This window comes from Notolepis coatsorum (genome assembly GCF_963971535.1).
Source record: "Notolepis coatsorum genome assembly, chromosome: 7".
NCBI lineage: Eukaryota > Metazoa > Chordata > Actinopteri > Aulopiformes > Paralepididae > Notolepis > Notolepis coatsorum.
In genome coordinates, this window is record NC_140171.1 from 12,956,499 (window position 1) to 12,975,910 (window position 19,412).

General features: G+C 43.1%; 1 protein-coding gene across 1 annotated transcript in view; it reads right to left on the bottom strand.

Moving 5' to 3' along the window:
- Window positions 1–15,782, bottom strand: part of fbxl18 (F-box and leucine-rich repeat protein 18) — a 31,172-nt gene extending 15,390 nt beyond the window's left edge. Inside the window, exons 1-3 of the mRNA XM_084318506.1 lie at window positions 15,665–15,782; window positions 8,926–9,123; window positions 1,463–1,812 (exon numbers count right to left, since the gene is read on the bottom strand). Of these exons, the coding sequence (XP_084174632.1) occupies window positions 1,463–1,812; window positions 8,926–9,123; window positions 15,665–15,718 (602 nt within the window). The 5' untranslated portion in view covers window positions 15,719–15,782. The remainder of the gene's footprint in view (window positions 1–1,462; window positions 1,813–8,925; window positions 9,124–15,664) is intronic.
- Window positions 15,783–19,412: the final 3,630 nt, after the last annotated feature.

The following is a 19,412-nucleotide window of genomic DNA, read 5'->3' on the forward strand; positions in this document are numbered from 1 at the left end:
ATGTTAGCTAGCTAACATTACCATGCAATGCATCATCTCCCCTGTCAAAAGCCCAATGTTAAATCTGCCAAGAAACAAATAAATAATTTAACCCTTGTGTCTGAAAACTAAAGTACCATATTAGGGGACTAAATTGAAAAACGCCATAAAAAGATTATATGTTGAAATAATTTCCCACTTTCTTTCCCATAAATATTTTATTCAACTTCAGATAAAAAATGAAATACTCCCAGTTTTCTGAAAGGAGTTGTTAAATCTGACATTACAAAAAATTATATGTGGTGGTTATGATCGGGGCTGAAGTTGAATAAACAATTTATGAATGAGAAAGTCCAAAAAATTCCAAGATAATTCAAAGATTACACACCTTTGCCACATATATTGGCTACAAACATAATCACTGCAAAGTTATCAAAAAAATAAGAATCTGATCAGACACAAGGGTTAAGTTGTTGTTCCCTTTCTAATTTCCTCAAAAACATCTAGTCTAGTTAATGTGATCAATATTATTTGACAATTGATGCTTTTTGTTGGAAATTTCAGTCAGTGAGCTCATACTTTGAGCTGCAATCTTCTGTCTTCGTTGTGCATGCATGCGTGTGCTCACCACACGCGATACATGTGTCACTATTCTGGCAGTAGCTACTGTTATTATAGTATTGTAATGAAAGGTCTGTTATCTAATGTTTGTGTAAAGGGCTATTTTAACTGTTAATGGGTAGTGGTGCATCAGTAAAGTGAATATGGTATTGTGCTCTTGCTCTGTTTGAATAGGTGGAGAGAGTGGTTAACTGTATTATAATAGTAAATAGAAAAATATGTTGTGCTCTTGCTTTTTTCTTTTTGAAGGTGGAGAGAGTAGCATTGCAGTTTTATTTGAGGTTCATAACAGTACATTGTACTAAGCAATTGTTGGCTCATTAGTTTGTGATTCACATGCACTAAAATTCACCAGAATGCAGGAAATTAAGTCTTTGTAAGTAAAATATTCCTGGTGGGGGACAGAGCATGTGAGCGGTGAATTTTGAAGCGAGCGTGGAGTGGGTTTTAAAAAGTGGCCTAACTGGGGCTATATTTCACGCTATATCTCCCGGTATGAATTATTTCCCCAGTCCGGCCCTGCTTGTATGGCATTCAGAATGATTGTGAATAAAATACAGTCTGTGCTATAATAGTCACTCACACTTAAACACTTGTTGAGTGGCAGAGTGGCTAAGTTGACTATTTCCTTATTTGTTCAGGGATTTATTTCCCCAGGATTTTCAAACAAGATGGTGCCGAGTCACAGCTAGGGGGTGGTGCAGAGGGCGGGGGGGCAGAAAGATTTGCAATAAAGAAAGCCATTTGCTGTAATTTCCTGCAACTTAAAAACATAATTTGACAGCATGTGTAAACATTGTCCTCATCTCCCAGTACCAGTACACAACCAAGCATGTGTGGCGGCCGTCTGGGGGGTTCTAACCTGCGGAGTTGGGCACAGCAGGGCACCACGCCATAACTGGGCGTCAGGAGTGTCTGTCTCAGCTCCGAGAGGCGGCTCAGCGAATCGACCGCCTCCGAGCTCAGCTGGGCGGAGCTGAAGCCCGGCGCCACGTCGAACGCCAGCGACTTGAGGAGGGAAAGGGTGGAGAGGAGGCGGGACAGGCGGAGCGACGTGAGACGACAGCCGCTGAGGTCCAGGTGCGTCACCGTCCGGCAACGGACCAGGTGCTCCATGGTGGAGCCGGAGAGCCAATAGCAGCCGCTCAGGCTCAGGGACTGAACGTGACCAGCCAGCTGCTTCAGGGTCTGCCTCACAGACAGGTCACTGGCCTGGGAGGAGGAGGGGAGACAACCACACAACAATAAACCCAGGCAACAACCGTCCTATATGGTTAACTATGTGTATGGTTAACTAAAAGTGTATTTTTTTTTATATATATATATTTTGTCCTGGCAACATATTTTGACTAAATATGCCTTGTTTTATACATGTGTATTGATAACAGTGCTGTAATAAAATGTTCTAATAAATATGCATGATCAAGTTCAACAACGTGTGCTTTTAGTTTGATATTCCTTAATTCCACGTTGAAATTACGCGATACATTAATTGGCTTTTTTTTTTACTTTTTTTTAAAAACTCATAAAATATATTGGGTCGCACCTAAATCGGCAGGGTCGGTCGGCAACCGGAAACAAACAATATTTTTTGTTATGCCCTAGGGAACAGCCGCTCCGTTAGCGTAGCTTAGCTTCATCACTGGAAGTGGGGCAGAGTTGTAGCCTCAAGTTCCCTACAGTCACGAAATACAATCCAAATACAACTCCAAAACGTTGTGACCTGTGTATTTACCACGTGGAGAAATAAAAAATAATTGAATTCGACAATTACGTTTTCTAAGCAAATATACTCGGAACTATTTTTTGCCTAACCACTCCTCTCTGGGCGCAGTCAGTGATTTCAACGTGAAGCCGTGTTTGTTGACATTCTCATTCATTCAAAGGATCCGAACCGATTGAAGTTTATGGATACCATGACTCCTACCAATCCTCCTAAACTAACGTTACAACTAACCTAAAGTTAGTGTAGGTTCGTGTTAACGTTAGATAATGTACAAAATAAACGTATTCCGCTGCTATAGACGTCACTCTTTTATTTTGAAACCCCCCAGATAGGAAGTCATTGCTCTCGTTATTTGCTTTAGTGTCCGCCCGGTTCTGTGTTTGTTGGTTAGCTCCGTTAGCTAGCAGCCTAGCTAGAACGCCATTGCTTTAATCAATGGGGGGACTGCAAGATTTGCGAGTGCTTACAATTAGGGCTGCAACGATTATTCGACATAATCGACGATGTCGATTATAAAAAAATCGTTGACGAGGAATTGTTGCGTCGATTAGTCATTAAAAAATATATATATATTATTATTATTATTTTTTTTTTTTTTGCACTGTGCCTATCTTTGTGAAAGTGGCTTCTCAGCTCTGGTCCAGCCAGCTGAAGACTTCTTAGCTTAACATAACAGACCGACAGTAAGTTTGGGGGAACTAATGGGATAACTGGGGATGTGGTTTGGTCCTGACAAGTCTCAAAGCAACTCTGAGGTCATGCTCAATGTCCAATCTGTTCCTCTGCTCTGTCTTCAGCTGGACCAGAGCTGAGAAGCCACTTTCACAAAGATAGGTAGTACAAAATATATATATATATATATATATATATATATATATATTTTTTATATATAATTGTTTTTCGATTAGTCGACTAATCGAAAAAATTATCGACAGATTAGTCGACTACCAAAATAGTCATTAGTTGCAGCCCTACTTACAATATATCTTAAATTATAGCTATGGGTCTAATACACCCGTCGATTATCAGTGAGTTGCTTCCAGTCAACATGTACAAAACGGATAGTTTTTTCATCGGTACATTTCTGTTTTATAACGTTTTGAATATGAGTATAGTTTGTGATTCTTAGTCATTCCAGGAAAAGACGCGATAATAGCCCTTTAGTGGAATACACTAAACACGTTGTAATTTTTTGGCTGATTATCGAATCTTCCTGAAATCAACGCTAGATCATCATTATTATCCTTCCTCATGCAAGAATGAAAAGAGCCCTGAACCGCGGGGCTCCCCCGCCACCTCCTCCCACCCAACGGCACACAGCCACACACACAGAGACAGCTTCGATCGGGGTAGAAAGCCATATCAGATCAACGCAAGCTTTTATATATAGTGTTCTTACCTGGTATCTGATGTAATGCAAAAGAAATAATCTAATTATCTGATGATCGCCATTCCAAATACTGCTCGTGGAGGTCCGTCGCACATTACCGAGCGTTACACACGAAAGGGCGGGCGGGGTTACTGTTCCATGCCATCGTTGTATATGCCTACCTCGCCTGAGTATTTAAACCCCACCCGCACGGCTCGTCCCAGAAAAGAAACTACACCATTCCTAATGGAGTGCAATACCAGCTGGAAGGCGTAGGCGGCGGTATTTGCCCTTTTGCAAGCTCAGACCCATTCCCAATGATAACATCAGGCTGGATGGATGAAAATGAATGGATATCGCTAATAAAAGAAATAACGATTAAAACCCGACTATACTCGTGATTGGCGCTTAACGGTCGGCGAGTTAACCCGACTATCATCGGGTCTGGCGCTGAATGAGTTAAGTGTGGGGTCGCCAAAAGAAATCCAAAATAAAATGGGGTCGTGGTATAAAATAGGGATGGGCGTGAGTATCGATTAATCGATTAATCAATTACTCGTAGCTATGAGAAAAATCAATCTTAAATTATTAATAGTTTTTATGAAAAAAAATATTATACCTTTTTATTTTTTTTTACATATTTGTTTCACATGTATGTGTAAGATTATAACCGTTTGTTGGTTTCCTTACACATAATATACGTGAATGAACTAAATTAAGTAAAAAAATTATAATAATACAAATTATTATTATTTAAAAAAAAATTGTGTTTTTTCCATTTTCGAGTAATACACGATCACTCGAGTATAGCATGCGATCAATTTATCTGGATTTTTCTATCTGGAAAAATGCCCATCCCTAGTATAAAAAGGTTTGAGAACCCCTGGTGTAGACTATCACATGCCTCCTCTGATACATGTGGAGTAACACGTGCAGAGGTTCACAGTATTTCCCCCAGATCCCCTCCCTGTTGAACACGTGCCCAGTGACCAGTAGGAGTCGCTGTTTGCAACGACCAGGACACATACCCCACTGGCTTCCCACCCGCGAACACTGACAATTGTGTTCGTAGGGACGACTGACCAAGCCGGAGGTACCGCTGAATTTGAACCCAGAGCCTCTGCCGTGGTAGGCGAGTGCTTAGACCTCTACGCTACCCAGCCGCCCTAGAACAAAAGTGTCTTTACACAGAACTTATACCAGGTTATCGGTTTGAGTTCTGTGTAAAAACGTCAAGCTGGAGAAAAAGAGGGTTCAAATAAACCGGGTCTGACCCGCCACCTCACGACCTAGGACAAAAGGAGGGTTAAAATAACCCGGGTCTGACCCACCTCACGACCTAGGACAAAAGGAGGGTTAACATAACCACGGTTATTTTGCGCCACGGTTCGGTGCGTACCTCGGTTTTGGGGTCACGGTTCGGTACGAGTTCGGTACAACAGGACATATTTTTTTTGCTCCACTTTTTCTCCTTATTTTAAATTTTTTCTCCCATCCCAATTTCGCTTTGCCAATTCTCCCCTCCCCTGTCTCGAACGTTGCTAGATTATGCCTCCCACTGGTCGGCTGCAGTGAGGACCAAGCCTTGCATCACGTGTCCCCTCCGGTACACGAGGAGGCAGCTGTCGCATCTTTTTTTTTTTTTAACTTACATTTTTATTTAACATTTATAGACATACAACACAACATTTACATTGACATCCATAACATAACAACATACATATATGGATCCCTTGAATATGGCCTCGTTCAGCCGTCCAGACCCCCGTCAGAGGAACCCCCCCCCTCCCGCCCTCCCCCCCTAGAAACCGGGCTCCCCCGCATCCCAGGTCCGTCCCACGCGGGGCCCAGCACTCAGCAACACGGGTACCTTGAATTTGATTGGGCCAGACCCAGTAGAGGGGCGAGGGGTGATACTCCCCCCCCACCGAGCCAAGTCCGCTACCTCCCATGTCACCAAGCCCCCCACCCCACGCACAACGAACCCACAACCCACGAGATCCCACTCTCGCGGATCCCCCTGAGAGAAACCCCTCCCTCCCGCCCTCCTCCCCGAGAGATAGAACACCCCCATATCCTGGTCCACCATGCACGGAGCCGAGCACCCAGAGCCCCCACCCGCCCCCGCCCGACCGCCAGGCCCCCGGCCCACAAGAGCCCCAAGCCCAGGTCCGCAGAAGGCCTAAGCACCACACCTCAATGGCCCCCGACCCCCCGCGACCCCAAGCCCGGTGCCCCCCCGCCCCGGAGACCAGACCACCCGGCCACGACGGCCGAGGACCCCAGGAAACCCCGCCCCCCCCCCACACCAATCCCACAACACGCAAGGCCCCCCCTCCCCCGGGTCGAACCGCCGGAACGATGGCCCCTCCCCCCGACCCCACTGTACCTCCCATGTCACCGACATCACTGCATGCATTTATGAAATTAGAACTAACCACACAATAAGAAAAAATGACATGGATATAAATGGTTATATGGTTCGCACTCTTTCCCCGGTTGGCGGTTTGGAGGGGGATCAGCCCTCCCACTGGAGAAGCCCCCCCCCCCCCCCCCAGAGACGAAGATACCCCCGAAGGAGGCTCTCCAAGCCTCTCTTCATGTCCAACATTTTGAATTCTTGTCCTTCATATTTGTCCATGTACACATTTAAAGCAACTGCTATTCTAACATAACTCTGAAGAAATAATATAAAAGAAGACTAAAGACAATTGGCACTTCCCAGGTAATTCCTTTTAACCCTGTTTGACCCCTGTTGGCGGGTTGGAGGGGTAAGGCTCTCCTGGAGAGGGCCCCTCCTATAACGACGGAGATGTCCCCTGTGGGGGTTCTCCAATGTCCCTATTATTGTCCAACATTTTATTTGAATTTTTATCTTTCATATGATAGTACATTCCCAGAGCTCCCGATCAGGTCTTTGAATGTGATTCCCCATGTTCCCTGTCCTCTTAGCTGTGTGTTCTGTGTGTTAGTGTCTATAGTTTAGTCTAGTATTAATTGTATTATATGTCCCGAGTCAAGTCTCCATTTCCCCAACTAATGTGTTCACCTTGTCTGTATTCCCAGTGGTCTGTGTGTTGTCTGCAGTATGTCTTGAATCATTGCCTCCATTCTCCATCTAATTATATGCATATGTGGTATTGAATCTTGGTCGGTGTGTATGACCTCAGTGCTCGAGTCCTGCTTGGTGTGTGAGACTTCGTTATTCGAGTTCTGGCTGGTCCGGTTGATCTCGGTGCTCGGGTCCCGGTTGGTGTGTGTGGCCTCCGTGTTCGCATCTTGGCCGGCCCGGGCGACCCCCGCGCCTGCATCTAGTGTGCGGATGGTCCGGCCGACCTCGGTGCCCGAGTCCCGGTTGGTCCGTTTGTATCCAGCGTCTCCCTGTCCCTCCCCCGGGGGCCGTCTGTTTCGCCTCTCCCGAACCAGCCTCCATGTTCCTCCGAACCCCCCATCGAGTCCAGTCCGTGTGTTGGCCATGTTAGCTTGTAGCTCCCTCGCCCACCAGGCCTTGCTGCGGCCTCATGTCCCGTTAGCTTGTATCCCTTGCTGCTTAATTTTCACCGTGATAACTTCCATGTTAGCTTGCAGCTCCTTTTCCGGCCAGGCCTCGCTGCGGTCCAACGCCACGTTAGCTTGTATTCCCAGACCCTTCTCCAACTCCTCCCCGAGTCCATCGCTGTTGCCCTGGATGTTCCGCGTGTTAGCTTGGATATCCATTGCGTTAGCCTGTTTGCCAGCTTGTAGCTCCTGGTTAGCTACTGCGTTAGCCTGTTGGCTAGTCAACGCGCTCTGCATTTCAGCTTGGATGCCGGCCCTTTTTCCATCAATGCTGTCTTGAATATTCTGTGTGCTCGCCCGGTTAGCCATGTAGCTCCTGGCTAGCCTTGGCGGCATGTATCTGGCCAGTATGATCGCTTGGATCCTCGCTAACCAGGCGGGCTCCACGGGGTCTCCGTCCCTGCCTACCTGCGTCACGCTCGCCTGAGCTATTTCTTCCGTCATTTCCTCGTGTCTAGATCTTTCCTCCGGTGTTTATACGTCTTCTGGGGTCTTATTTCTCTCACTTTTTCTCGTCGACATCTTTCCTTTCCTCTTATATCTTTGAATTGTCACCTTTTATTTTGTTTTAGACGGTTTTACTTCCCTTTCTCGATATTATTTGACCGGGAGCTCTTTCAATGGTCTCCTATCCACCCATCTCAAAACCGGAAGCCTGTCGCATCTTTTCACCTGAACAGCGCGATCTCTCAGTGGCGAGCAGTAACGCGTGGGAGGCTCACGCTGCCCCCGATAATTCTGCTGTACAGGCGCACCAACCGACCTGTAGGAGTCGCTGTCCACAACGTCCAATCCCCACCCAGCGGCTTTCCCACCCCTAACACTGCCAATTGTGTTAGTATGAACGACCGGCCAAGCCGGTAGCAACGCCGAGAGCTGGGCTCGATACCAGCATATCCTGCGTTAGTGGCGAGCGCCTTGCCCACTGCGCCACTCAGCCGCCCAGGTAAAAAATATTTATAATAATTATTATATATTTATTATTATTATTAAATATAATTATCTTTTATTAAGTTATACTTAGTTCCACCTAGGCTTGGCACGGTAGTCAGTGATACCAGTGTCATTCTGTGTTCAGGCATCCACTGAGTAAATTAATTGCCCACCAGCCCCCACCGGTGTATAGTTTCAGTTTCACTTTTAGAGTAGATATGACTTCACGTGAAGCAGAGAAAGACTCTAGAGAAGAGATGACATCTTACACAACAATGGCAGAGGATTTATCAATATTTTGGATTTAAACACAGCAGCAGCTCGACTGGGGAGGAGCTCAGAAAAAGTACGTCGTGCGTTTTTTTTTGTCTGATCAGCTGTGAGTGAAAGTCACGCGGAAGAAAGTTTGTGTGTGTGAGCGTGTGTTATTTGGCGAACAAGAAAATGATGAACATTTTCAGTAATGACCCTGTTGTGTTACAAACATATTTTGTTTTTTGGTTTTTAACGTACCGTAAGGCATTCGTTCGGTACACAGCGTGTACTGAACCGAAGGTCCAGTACTGAAACGGTTCGGTACGGATACCATTACACCCCTAATATATATATATATATATATATATATATATATATATATATATATATATATTTAATTTGTTTATATTACCGTGTATTCCTCAGACAGACAGATGTTTTATATTACCGTGTATTCCTCAGACAGACAGATGTTTTATATTACCGTGTATTCCTCAGACAGACAGATGTGTGACAACAGGGTCTTGTCGTGACAGAGTGCGTATAACTTCCTGCAGACGTGAGCAACCTTCAGCAGGAGGTCACACGTGGGAACGTGGCGAAGGATCGCCAGCAGGACCTCATCGGGTAAACGCCACATCCCCACACAGGCGGACGCCGTCACATCCTCCTCGTACTCAGCCTGGGAAAAGAAACATAAAAAAACAACACAGGAGACAGAGACAGCATAATTGGAGGTGGTAATTGCCACAGTGCTCCCAATCTGATCCAATCTGGTAATGAGCATGTCACGACACAATGACAGCTGTATTCTCAATTAGCGATACAGGGATATATATCACAATATTTTGCGTGCCGATATTATATCGATACACTGATGCTGAGGAATCGAGATTTGCTCAACAATCCCATTTTGCTGCAATCCAATTTTGATACTTTATCACACTATCTGCACTTCATCATTTGACTGCAGTAAAATGCTGAAATAATATCCCTTAGACTAATGTAAAATTATATCCCTTAGGCCGCTAATGTACAATAATATCCCTTAGGCTAATGTAAAACAATATCCCTTGGCTAATGTACAATAATATCCCTTAGGCTAATGTAAAGTAATATCCCTTAGGCTTCGTTTGATGGGCATGGGATTCGAATATGAAAATAAAATTCTAATCTATTCTAGTAATTTTTTATTTTTTTTGTTGCAAAATCAACTCTGCCTCTCGTTGTTAATTACAACAAGCAATGCTGTTGTTTGTTTATTTAAGATGAGGTCGGACTCGGCACTGACAGATTTGTGTTCATTGTGCTGCTTTTATAAAGCCTCAAATAATGACGGCTTACAATATTTCATGAAAGCAAAGTGTTTAGTTTGTCTAAGATTTAAAAAGGTTTAAACTTTGCAGCACTGACAAAGTTGAACAACGTGCTGTACAAGTCCCACAACATAAAAAAATATATATTAAAAAAAAGAAACAAATATTATTTTTTTTTCTTTTTAATCTCGAAGCTTCGAATTAAAATCGAATCTCGGCCCGAAGCTTCGAATTCAAAAAAAAAATTTGAAGGTCAGCCCTACTGGGTGCTGATGAAGCACGTTGGCCAGAGAGACTCCATCATAGTTTTTCCTACAGTGCAGCCGAGGTATCAGGTCATCAGTCACTCAGTCATCAACACTTAATGATGTGACTCCCATGCCCAATGTGACTCACGAGGTGGCTTCTCGTCTAACAGGCTAAAGGCCACATGGAGTCAAGCACACTCAGTCATCAACACTTAATGATGTGACTCACGAGGTGGCTTCTGGTCTAACAGGCTAAAGACTAGGGCTGGGCGATATAACGATAAATATCGCGATATATCAGTTTTTTTTTTATGATTTTCTTTTTTTTTGTGTGACCTGCAACAGGGCAGTTTTAAAACCAGAGACAGTGGACAGACTTGTCTTTCTTGCCTGCAACTTAAAGTAATGGCTTTGCTTGTCCAAATGACAATACTGACCAAATTGAGATTTATTTTTCTCTTGTCTATTTATTTTGTTTGCTTTCTAATTTAAAATACAGTTTGAAACCGTCTGTACACAGTAGGCTATGTGTGCTAGCAGAGCGAGACTCCAGTCATGAGTCACGGTGCACATGTGCGGTGGTTTGTCCACCAAAAAAGCGCCAAAAGATCGAAAATAGACTAGCAGAGCCAGAACTGTTCAACTCCCCTGGAGCCACAGCCAGCAGAGAAGCCGGTTTACTTTCGCTTTTAAACCAGCTGCAGCCCGAGAACTGGAGTGTGAGGGGATGTAACACTAAAGATGGCGGCAACGACAAAGAATTGCTGCAAAATAAACATACATCTGTTATAAGTATATAAAAAAAAATAAAAATAATGTACTTATAACAATTTCGATAATTATCGATATCGAGAAATATGATAACATTATCATATCGTTATCGCGATATGATTTTTTGCCATATCGCCCAGCCCTACTAAAGACCACATAGAGTCAAGCACACTCAGTCCCACTCTCTGATGTTCATTTACCAACATCTGACCGTCGAACAAACCAACAGTGGGTGACGTTATTGCTTATTACCTTGCAGGGCTTTCCCTAAACAATGGTACAGGGGCACAGCGCCACTGACAACGCAGTGCACCACCATCTGTTTTTTTGTTGGTTTTTTTGCAGCGAAAGCTTGGGGCCAGCTTAGAGACAGATGCATCATTGTCTAATACGTGATTGCTTGGTCCTCTATTCCACTGAGTGTGTGTGTGTGTGTTTTCATGTTCAACGTTAAACTATTGTGCAACCTTATACACTGTACTTAAATAATAACTTTTTTGGAACTTACCCTTGTGTTTGCCATTTCATTAAAATTATGTTTTTAAGTTGCAGGAAATTACAGAACATTTCTTTTTTTATTGCAAATTATTTTGCCTCCTGGACGGGGGTCACAACCCCCCCTCCAGACCACTCCCTAGTTGGGACTCTGCACCATCTTGTTCGAAAATTCTGGTGAAAGCCCTGCAGTATGTTAACCTAACGTTAGTGGAATTAGGTCATTTAATCGATAACCATGTCTGCAAATGCAATGTAAAAAAATATATATATATATTTATCTACTTTTTTCAAACAGAGTTGACTGCAGTGGCTATTCTTCCTCAAACCGGATGTGACTACCACAGGCGCAATGGATCTGCTCTACGTCACCCTCAGTTGACCGGCATCTAACCATACCCGCTCTGCTTCAACTGGATCCGAGCGGTTCTCCTGCTCCCTGGGGAATATGACTGATACTCTGAGCCTTGACTTTTGGCCTTTATCTTATTTTCATACCAGCGCTCGTTTTCCTATGCTTTTTTTGTTCTTAGCTCTATTTATCTTAATTTTAAAATGTTCGTATGTACTTTTAGATACCATGTATGTGTAGCCGGTCTCGTATTGCCATCACTGCGTTGTGTTACAGTTCGACCCCTGTTAACACTTTCAGTGCCCAGCAGGGGGCGCACGATTTAGTGCTTGAATGCCCACCATCCACTTCAATGTTAGCATTAATATCGCCTAATCTATGTTTTAAATTATGGCTATGTGTCTAATCTGCCCGTCGCTTATCAATGACTCATTTTCCAGTCAACATTGTCGAAGCGGATTGTTTTTTTATCGGTTCATTTCCGTTTTATAGCATCTTGAAAAGCCCTCGTTTTCAAAGAAAATAAAAATATTCCATAATAAACGGAATGTTCTAGAATACACAAAAAACATTCTCATTTTTCTGCCTATTTATGAATCGTTTTCAAATAAACGCTAGATTATCGATAGTATATATGTACGTATGCACGCTGGGGCCGCGATCTGATATCTGATCCGATATATTTCCTGATCGCTCGCACAGCCAAACAGCCATATGACACATAGGGGAAAAGCTTATATCTCCGTGAAAACAGGTCTGATTATCCTAAGACCGGTCAAATAGATTCCTTACCCGAGATCAGATGGTATCCAAAAAGATTATTCCAATTCCTGATTGCCATTCCAAAAATCGATCCTTTTATTGATCCAACGCGTATACTGTAAAACACATATTACACGCTGTTCGGAGGCTCCACAATGACTGGGATCATCTCCGGTTACATGCGTGAGAAATAAAATGTGGATTCCGGATTTTTTTTTTCTCATCCATTTTCATTGAGTCCATTCCAAAAGGGTGCATTACCATCTGGGAGACGATAGGGGGCGCTTTTTTCACATCTGAGCTCCTGGTGGGGCTGGTTTCCCAACGGTAGACTCGGTTGATGAAATATGAATTCAGATCGCTAATAAAAAAAAAATCACGCTAATTATCGTGGTGGGCATTCAGGGGGCGGGCTGCTAACACGTGTTATGTCGTGGCTGGCATTCAAAGTGTTAAGGGATGCCCCGAGTGAGTCTCGAACCCCTGTCTCCCACGCCGCGGGCGCCGCTTTTAACTCATTGGATGCCAGACCCGAGATAAGTCGGGTTAACTCGCCACGCTTTGGATGCCAGACCCGAGATGTCTCGGGTTTTGATCGCTTTTCGATATTTTTATTCATTATTCATCCAGGGACCTTGGTGTTACCATAGGGAATGAGTCTGAGATTGCCAAAGTGCAATACCGGCCGCATCCAGCTAGACGGCGGTAAACCTTATATCTTGCCCTGTATTACACTCAAATGTCACCAGGCGCAGTTTTCTAGGTCGGGCGAGTCAAGCGGTTCTCCCGGTTGCATTGAAGCGTGTTAAATGCCCCCGATTCATATGTTGTGGTGGGTTATGTCGTGGACCAAATGGACATCGGATGGACCAGATGGCGATCAAACAATTGGAATATTATTTTTGGAATACTCCCGATCACAGGTAGGGACTATCTGACGTCAATTCTAGCTTGATCGTGCAACGTTATTATACCGATCCAGCTGATCAGCGTTTTTTAGTGTTCAATACGAATGCCGGTACTGGCAATCAAATAATCAGAAACGACCCCCCCCCCCCTTCATGCATTCATGATGAAACATAATACCTATTATATACATTTGGTTTGGAAATAGTAGCGTGTCCAGGCAAGAAACGGCAACGCTTATAGTAGAATTCACATATAAGGCTATAACTCAGCCTTTCGGGAATTACCCCAGACCACTCTAAAACTATACTTATATTCATCACGGTATAACACGGGAACGTATGGATGAAAAGAATTATTCTTTTTCACATATTGAACGATTGATAGTTGATGTCAAATGGGCCATAGTATTGTATTCATAGCTATAATATAGAATATATATAGCTCTACAAACAAGGTGACGCACTCCTATCTTTAACTCTTTGGACGCCACGGACTTGAGCATTGTTTGTTCCTACCACGTGACGCCACGCTCTAAATTTTAAAAGATAGAAATAAGTGGCGGTGTTTGCAGGGCTATATATTCTATATTATTATAGTTATGGATACAATACTATGGCCCATTTGACATAAACTATCTATCGTTCAATATGTGAAAAAGAATAAATATTTTCATCAATACGTTCCCGTGTTATACCGTGGTGAATATGTATAGTTTTACAGTGATCCTGTCTAATCCCAGAAAACGACGATATGCAGCAAAACGTGTTTCACAAAGCGTTGCCGTTTCTCGCCTGGACACGCTACTATTTCCAAATCAAATATATATAATAGGTATTATGTTTCATCATGAATGCATGAAAGGGGGGGGGGGTCATTTTTTTATGCTTTGATCGTCACCAACGGCATACGTTGTGGAGTAACGTTACACACGTCAAGGTGAAATCATCGTTGGATCAAAGCAGCATCGATATAATTTAGCCCTTACCGTCACTAGGAGGTACCCCAAAAAGAATATTCCAATTGTCTGATCGCGAGTCCAAGTATTGGTGTCCGTCGTGTCGCCAATATAATCCACCACAACAGATGCATCGGGGGCATTTGACGCTGCTCAATGGGATCGGGATACCTCGCCTCGCCTGACAAAGAAAAGTGCGCCCGGAGACATTTGATCATTGCACAGGCCAAGATATAAGGTTTCAAAGGGTGCTCGATACTTCCTCCTGGGAGGATGCGGCCGGTATTGCACTTTGGTGATCTCAGGATGATTCCCCATGTTAACCCCGAGTCTGTGTGCCTGTAATGAATAGAAATATTGAATAAAATAAATAATGATGAAAGCCCGACTATACTCGGGTCTGGCGCTGATTGAGTTATAGCATGGCATTGCTACCCGTCTAATCCCTGGCACTGAATGAGTTAAGGGGGAGTGAGTTTAACTTGCAATACCGCTAAGCGCTAACGTCCACAGTCACTTCACAACACTTCCGTCGTCCATCGTGACTGTGGATATACTCGCGGTACCTCCGTTACATATGTATACGTATACCAATTATTCACCTGTTCTATTCTCCATCCATCTATCATCCATAGCAACACTATATTATCGCCGACAATACATCCTGTTGGGGGATCCGCTTTGAACAGCCCATCTGAGGTATCTCTCCTCCACATCGCCTGTGGTGCTTTTTTCCCCTAAAGGTTTTAGTGAGTCGTTTGTTATGTTCATTGGGGAAAGTCTGGGCCGGTGTTGCATTATGGATTTAATGGTGGTTTTTGTTCTGGATCTATTGTGATGTTTCTTCTTGACTTGTAAAGCCCATGGGGGCAATTATATGTGATCTCGGGCTATACAAATACATTTGATTTGATTTATTCCCTTCAAACTATCTACAGGGGAAACCAGTGACATGTGAATGACGCCACCAGTGTGTGTGCCTCTGTGTGTGTGAGTGAGAGAGAAAGAGAAAGAGAAAGAGAAGAGAGAGAGAGAGAGAGAGAGAGAGAGAGAGAGAGAGAGAGAGAGAGAGAGAGAGAGAGAGAGAGAGAGAGAGAGAGAGAGAGAGAGAGAGAGGATTCAGGATTTGTGCTGAGCACATTTCAAAATGAAAATGGGTTGCATGAAGTTAGTCCATTACTATCAATCAGGGACCAGTAGCAGAATTCTGAACAGAGGTTGTTGATCAATCGATTGACATCCATAGATTCAACCACATGTCCCCTATATTCATAACGAGAAACTATTTATATAATAACAGCTAGGTTACCTAGCTAACGTTAGCTTGTTAGCTAATACTGGCTGGCTTGTCATTAACGTGTTACTCGTTGCCTAATGTTAGCTGGATCTTCTCGGTGCTTTTCAATCACTCTTACCTGTATAATGTGATAGTCCATGTCCTCCAATACTCCTGTCAGATGCGTGTTCATGTTTATTAATATTTCGACTGTCTGGCTCAGTACAAGTCTGATGCACCACTTCTACATTGAACTGGACGGGAACCTTCGTATTCACCTGCTGTGGAACAACATCGGAACTCTTTGAGAGACGGACATACTTCCTGCCCACCGAAACCAGACTTTTCGGCGTCTCTACAATTCGTAGCCGCATTTCTGCAGACCCCTCTCTGATTGGTTGAGGCCATTTCTGCAGACCCCTCTCTGATTGGCCGAGCGCGCGCGCAGTTACAATATAACATTTATATTAATTAACCCAGTTAATGCCTTAAGAGAAAGAGTCTGGTGGTCAATTGCTACGGAAATGTTGTGTCTTACTAATAATAACTAATTCCTTGGTCAATAGAAGTCTCTGTGATACTTTCTGAATATGATTTGGGAACATCAAATGGGCAGTTGCTGACAGCTGGCTGTGTTGTGTAATGTGCATAACGTTATGAATAAACCGCAAAGTCATGGGAAATAACGTTATACGCGAATCTGTTATTATTAGTAAGACACAACATTTCCGTAGCAATTGACCACCAGACTCTTTCTCTTAAGGCATTAACTGGGTTAATTAATATAAATGTTATATTGTAACTGTCTACAATACTTCCATGCGTATAAATTGCGTTCGCAACCTCCATGTTTTGGGGCTATTCATCAGAAAACTCGGATCCGGGATTCGGCTCCCATCCGTCGGCCAACAACTGTGGGTTTTCAGCCTCTCTCTCTGGAGCTTAACAGAGTTTCGAATCAGAGAGGGGTCTGCAGAAATGGCCTCAACCAATCAGAGAGGGGTCTGCAGAAATGCGGCTACGAATTGTAGAGACGCGACTTTTCGGTTTCTCTGAACACTGTCAAATATTTCCCTAAATGTTTTGAAAACATTTAACTAACTTGATACGTCTAGACTAGTTAAAAACAAGATTACAAACATCACAAAACAAACTGGTCAGACTACTACTTGACCTTACTCCTAGAACCCACCTCACCCCTGCCCACTTTGATATACCTAGGATGGCTTAGAGTAGACGACAGAGTACAGCAACTTGCAATGGGCCTGGTCTACACTATACGACTAAGGTACCCATGTACATGTCAAAATACTTCCCAAAGGTCAGTGAATACCATGACCACAACACCAGAGGAAGCTCAACAAATCATGTTAAACCCATATTCGGCTCAAACAAGGGACTAAACACGTTTAGCAATTATGCCACATCAATGTGGAACGCCCTACCCAAAGCTGTAAAGGAATGTGAATCCCTACCCACATTCAAAACCGCTCTTAAAGAACACCTACGGGAGGCTGCAATTAGAAACCCCCACACCCCCTCCTAATAGACAGTCTCCTCCCCACCGCATGTATATATTCTCTCCCCGCCGTATGTATATTTCTCTCCCACCCACCCACCCCCTCCTATGTACAGTCTCCTCCCCACCGTATGTATATATTCTCTCCCCACCGTATGTATATTTCTCTCCCACCCACCCCCTCCTAATGTACAGTCCCCTCCCCAGTATATACTCTGTCAGGATCTATGGGTAACAGTACTGTATATTTGCATATCGTATATGTCACAAATGTAACAGTACTATATACCTGTATGTCATGTATGTCCCTATGCCATAAATGTCATGATGTCATATGTTGTGTATGTCAATGTCACTATGAATTGAAAATGGGGGACCCTGATGTAAACAAGACAAAAGTCTTTCTCTGGTCTGCATCCCCTTAACAATTGTATGTATTGAGCCGTACAGACAGTACAGCCGTACTGTATTGTACGGTTTGTACCCATTCTGCAATGTGTTAAATAAAGTTTTCATTCATTCATTCATAAGGTTTCTGTCCAGGGCACCCGCCAGATGTCGCTGTTGTGCTTAACGTGAGAGGAAATCCAGCCTATATACATGAATATGATTTACTGTTATTTCTCGATTTTAGATCGGTCGAGATTTGTCAACTGTCAAAGGTCCCCTCCAGATTTATTCTAGAATACATCTAGAATAATTAAACTTGAAGACATGGTTAAGTTTCAAACAATGTTAATTATGTTTAGGGCAAGAAATAATACACTGCCAGAAAAATTACAAAATCTTTTTCATTTAGAAAGTGAGTTTAGTAGGAGGAAATTAAATTAGAAATATCAGTTTGCACGTACCACACTTAAACAGATGTGTCCTTCCGTTATTGGTGTAAAGTTGTGGAATTCTCTCCATAGCGAGCTTAAGGGATGTAATAGTGTTTGTCAATTAAAAAATAATTATAAAAAATATATATTTAGTCTGTATGAAAGTCAAATGTGATCTGAATAGTGAGATATTTTCTTTTATTCTTTATTATTATTATCATAATTAATTTTGTTCTTGTTTAAACTGTGGATTGTTTGTTTCTTTGTACATGGTATAAATTAGGTTGTACGCCGACCATCAAGTAATACTTTAGTTTAGGAATAAGGGGCAGGTAACTATAAGAATTATTCTTCTTCCTGCTCCTTTTCCCCATGGTATGGTATTTATGATTGTGTATGAAAAACTCCATGATTGTATTGTTTCCATGTGGCAAATAAAACTCTGAATCTGATTTGTTATTCTTAAAATTTTTATATATTGAATAACTTGTATAAATTATGGGGTTTCCACAAATTAGTATAATTACTGAAAATGGCTTAGCAGCATCTCTAGACATTTACCCTCATTGAGATGCAAGTATCTATAAATGTGCACATTTTCAACATGTAGCCATTGATATTTACCATTTATCAAGTCATCGGCTTATTCTTTCAAGACAATACCTACTCAGTTTGCAGTGTATACTGAAGCTGAAGGGGGTCAAATGACCACATAATTGGAATTGGACCATGATAGGTTCAATCTATTAGTGACATCACATGCAACTCAGTTTTCAGGGAAGTACAGAGAAGCTCTTCCTCTCGAGAAGAATGTGACTGAACAAATCTGTATAAGTCATGCCTCCAGGAGGAGTTAACCATAACGTATAATCAAAGTCATGCCTCCAGTAGGAGTTTATTTCTGTATAGTCAAAATCATGCCTGCAGGAGGAGTTAACCATGAATGAACCATTTGAGTAGAGGGAGTCTTTAACATGTTAATGCATTAGCGCCCAGTCAGAAACAAGTCATGCCTCTTCTTGGACCCTGGAGGAGCCGCTACATTGAAGACTGGACAAGGTGACGTCACTACTCCGATCAACAGCTAATTTGGGCATCAAAACCAGTTCATAGTCACTGGAGCCGCTCCAGGTTAAGTTTTAATTTATCATTCAATTAGCCAGGAAGGTCTAGCGGAGATATGAAGAGGTCTTGGGGCGAGTGGCTCAGGAGGTAGAGCAGTCATCTGGCAATCTGAATCCGGAGGTTCCCGGTTCGATTCCCACTCCTCCCGGGCAGCGTGTCAATGTGTCCTTGAGCAAGACACGTAACCCCTAATTGCTCCTGATGAGCAGGTTGGCACCTTGCATGGTTGCCTCCACCGTCGGTGTGAATGAAATGGGTACAAAATGTGAGTAACAAATTGTAAAGTGCTATATAAAAAAGCAGCCACTTACCATCTGTTACACAATGAGCCTTCGTTATTCGACTTGGGAGCATTGTTCCATGTCCAACACAAACCCTCGCAAAAGAGTCAGTGACATGCATATTGGTTAGCGTGTTAAAGT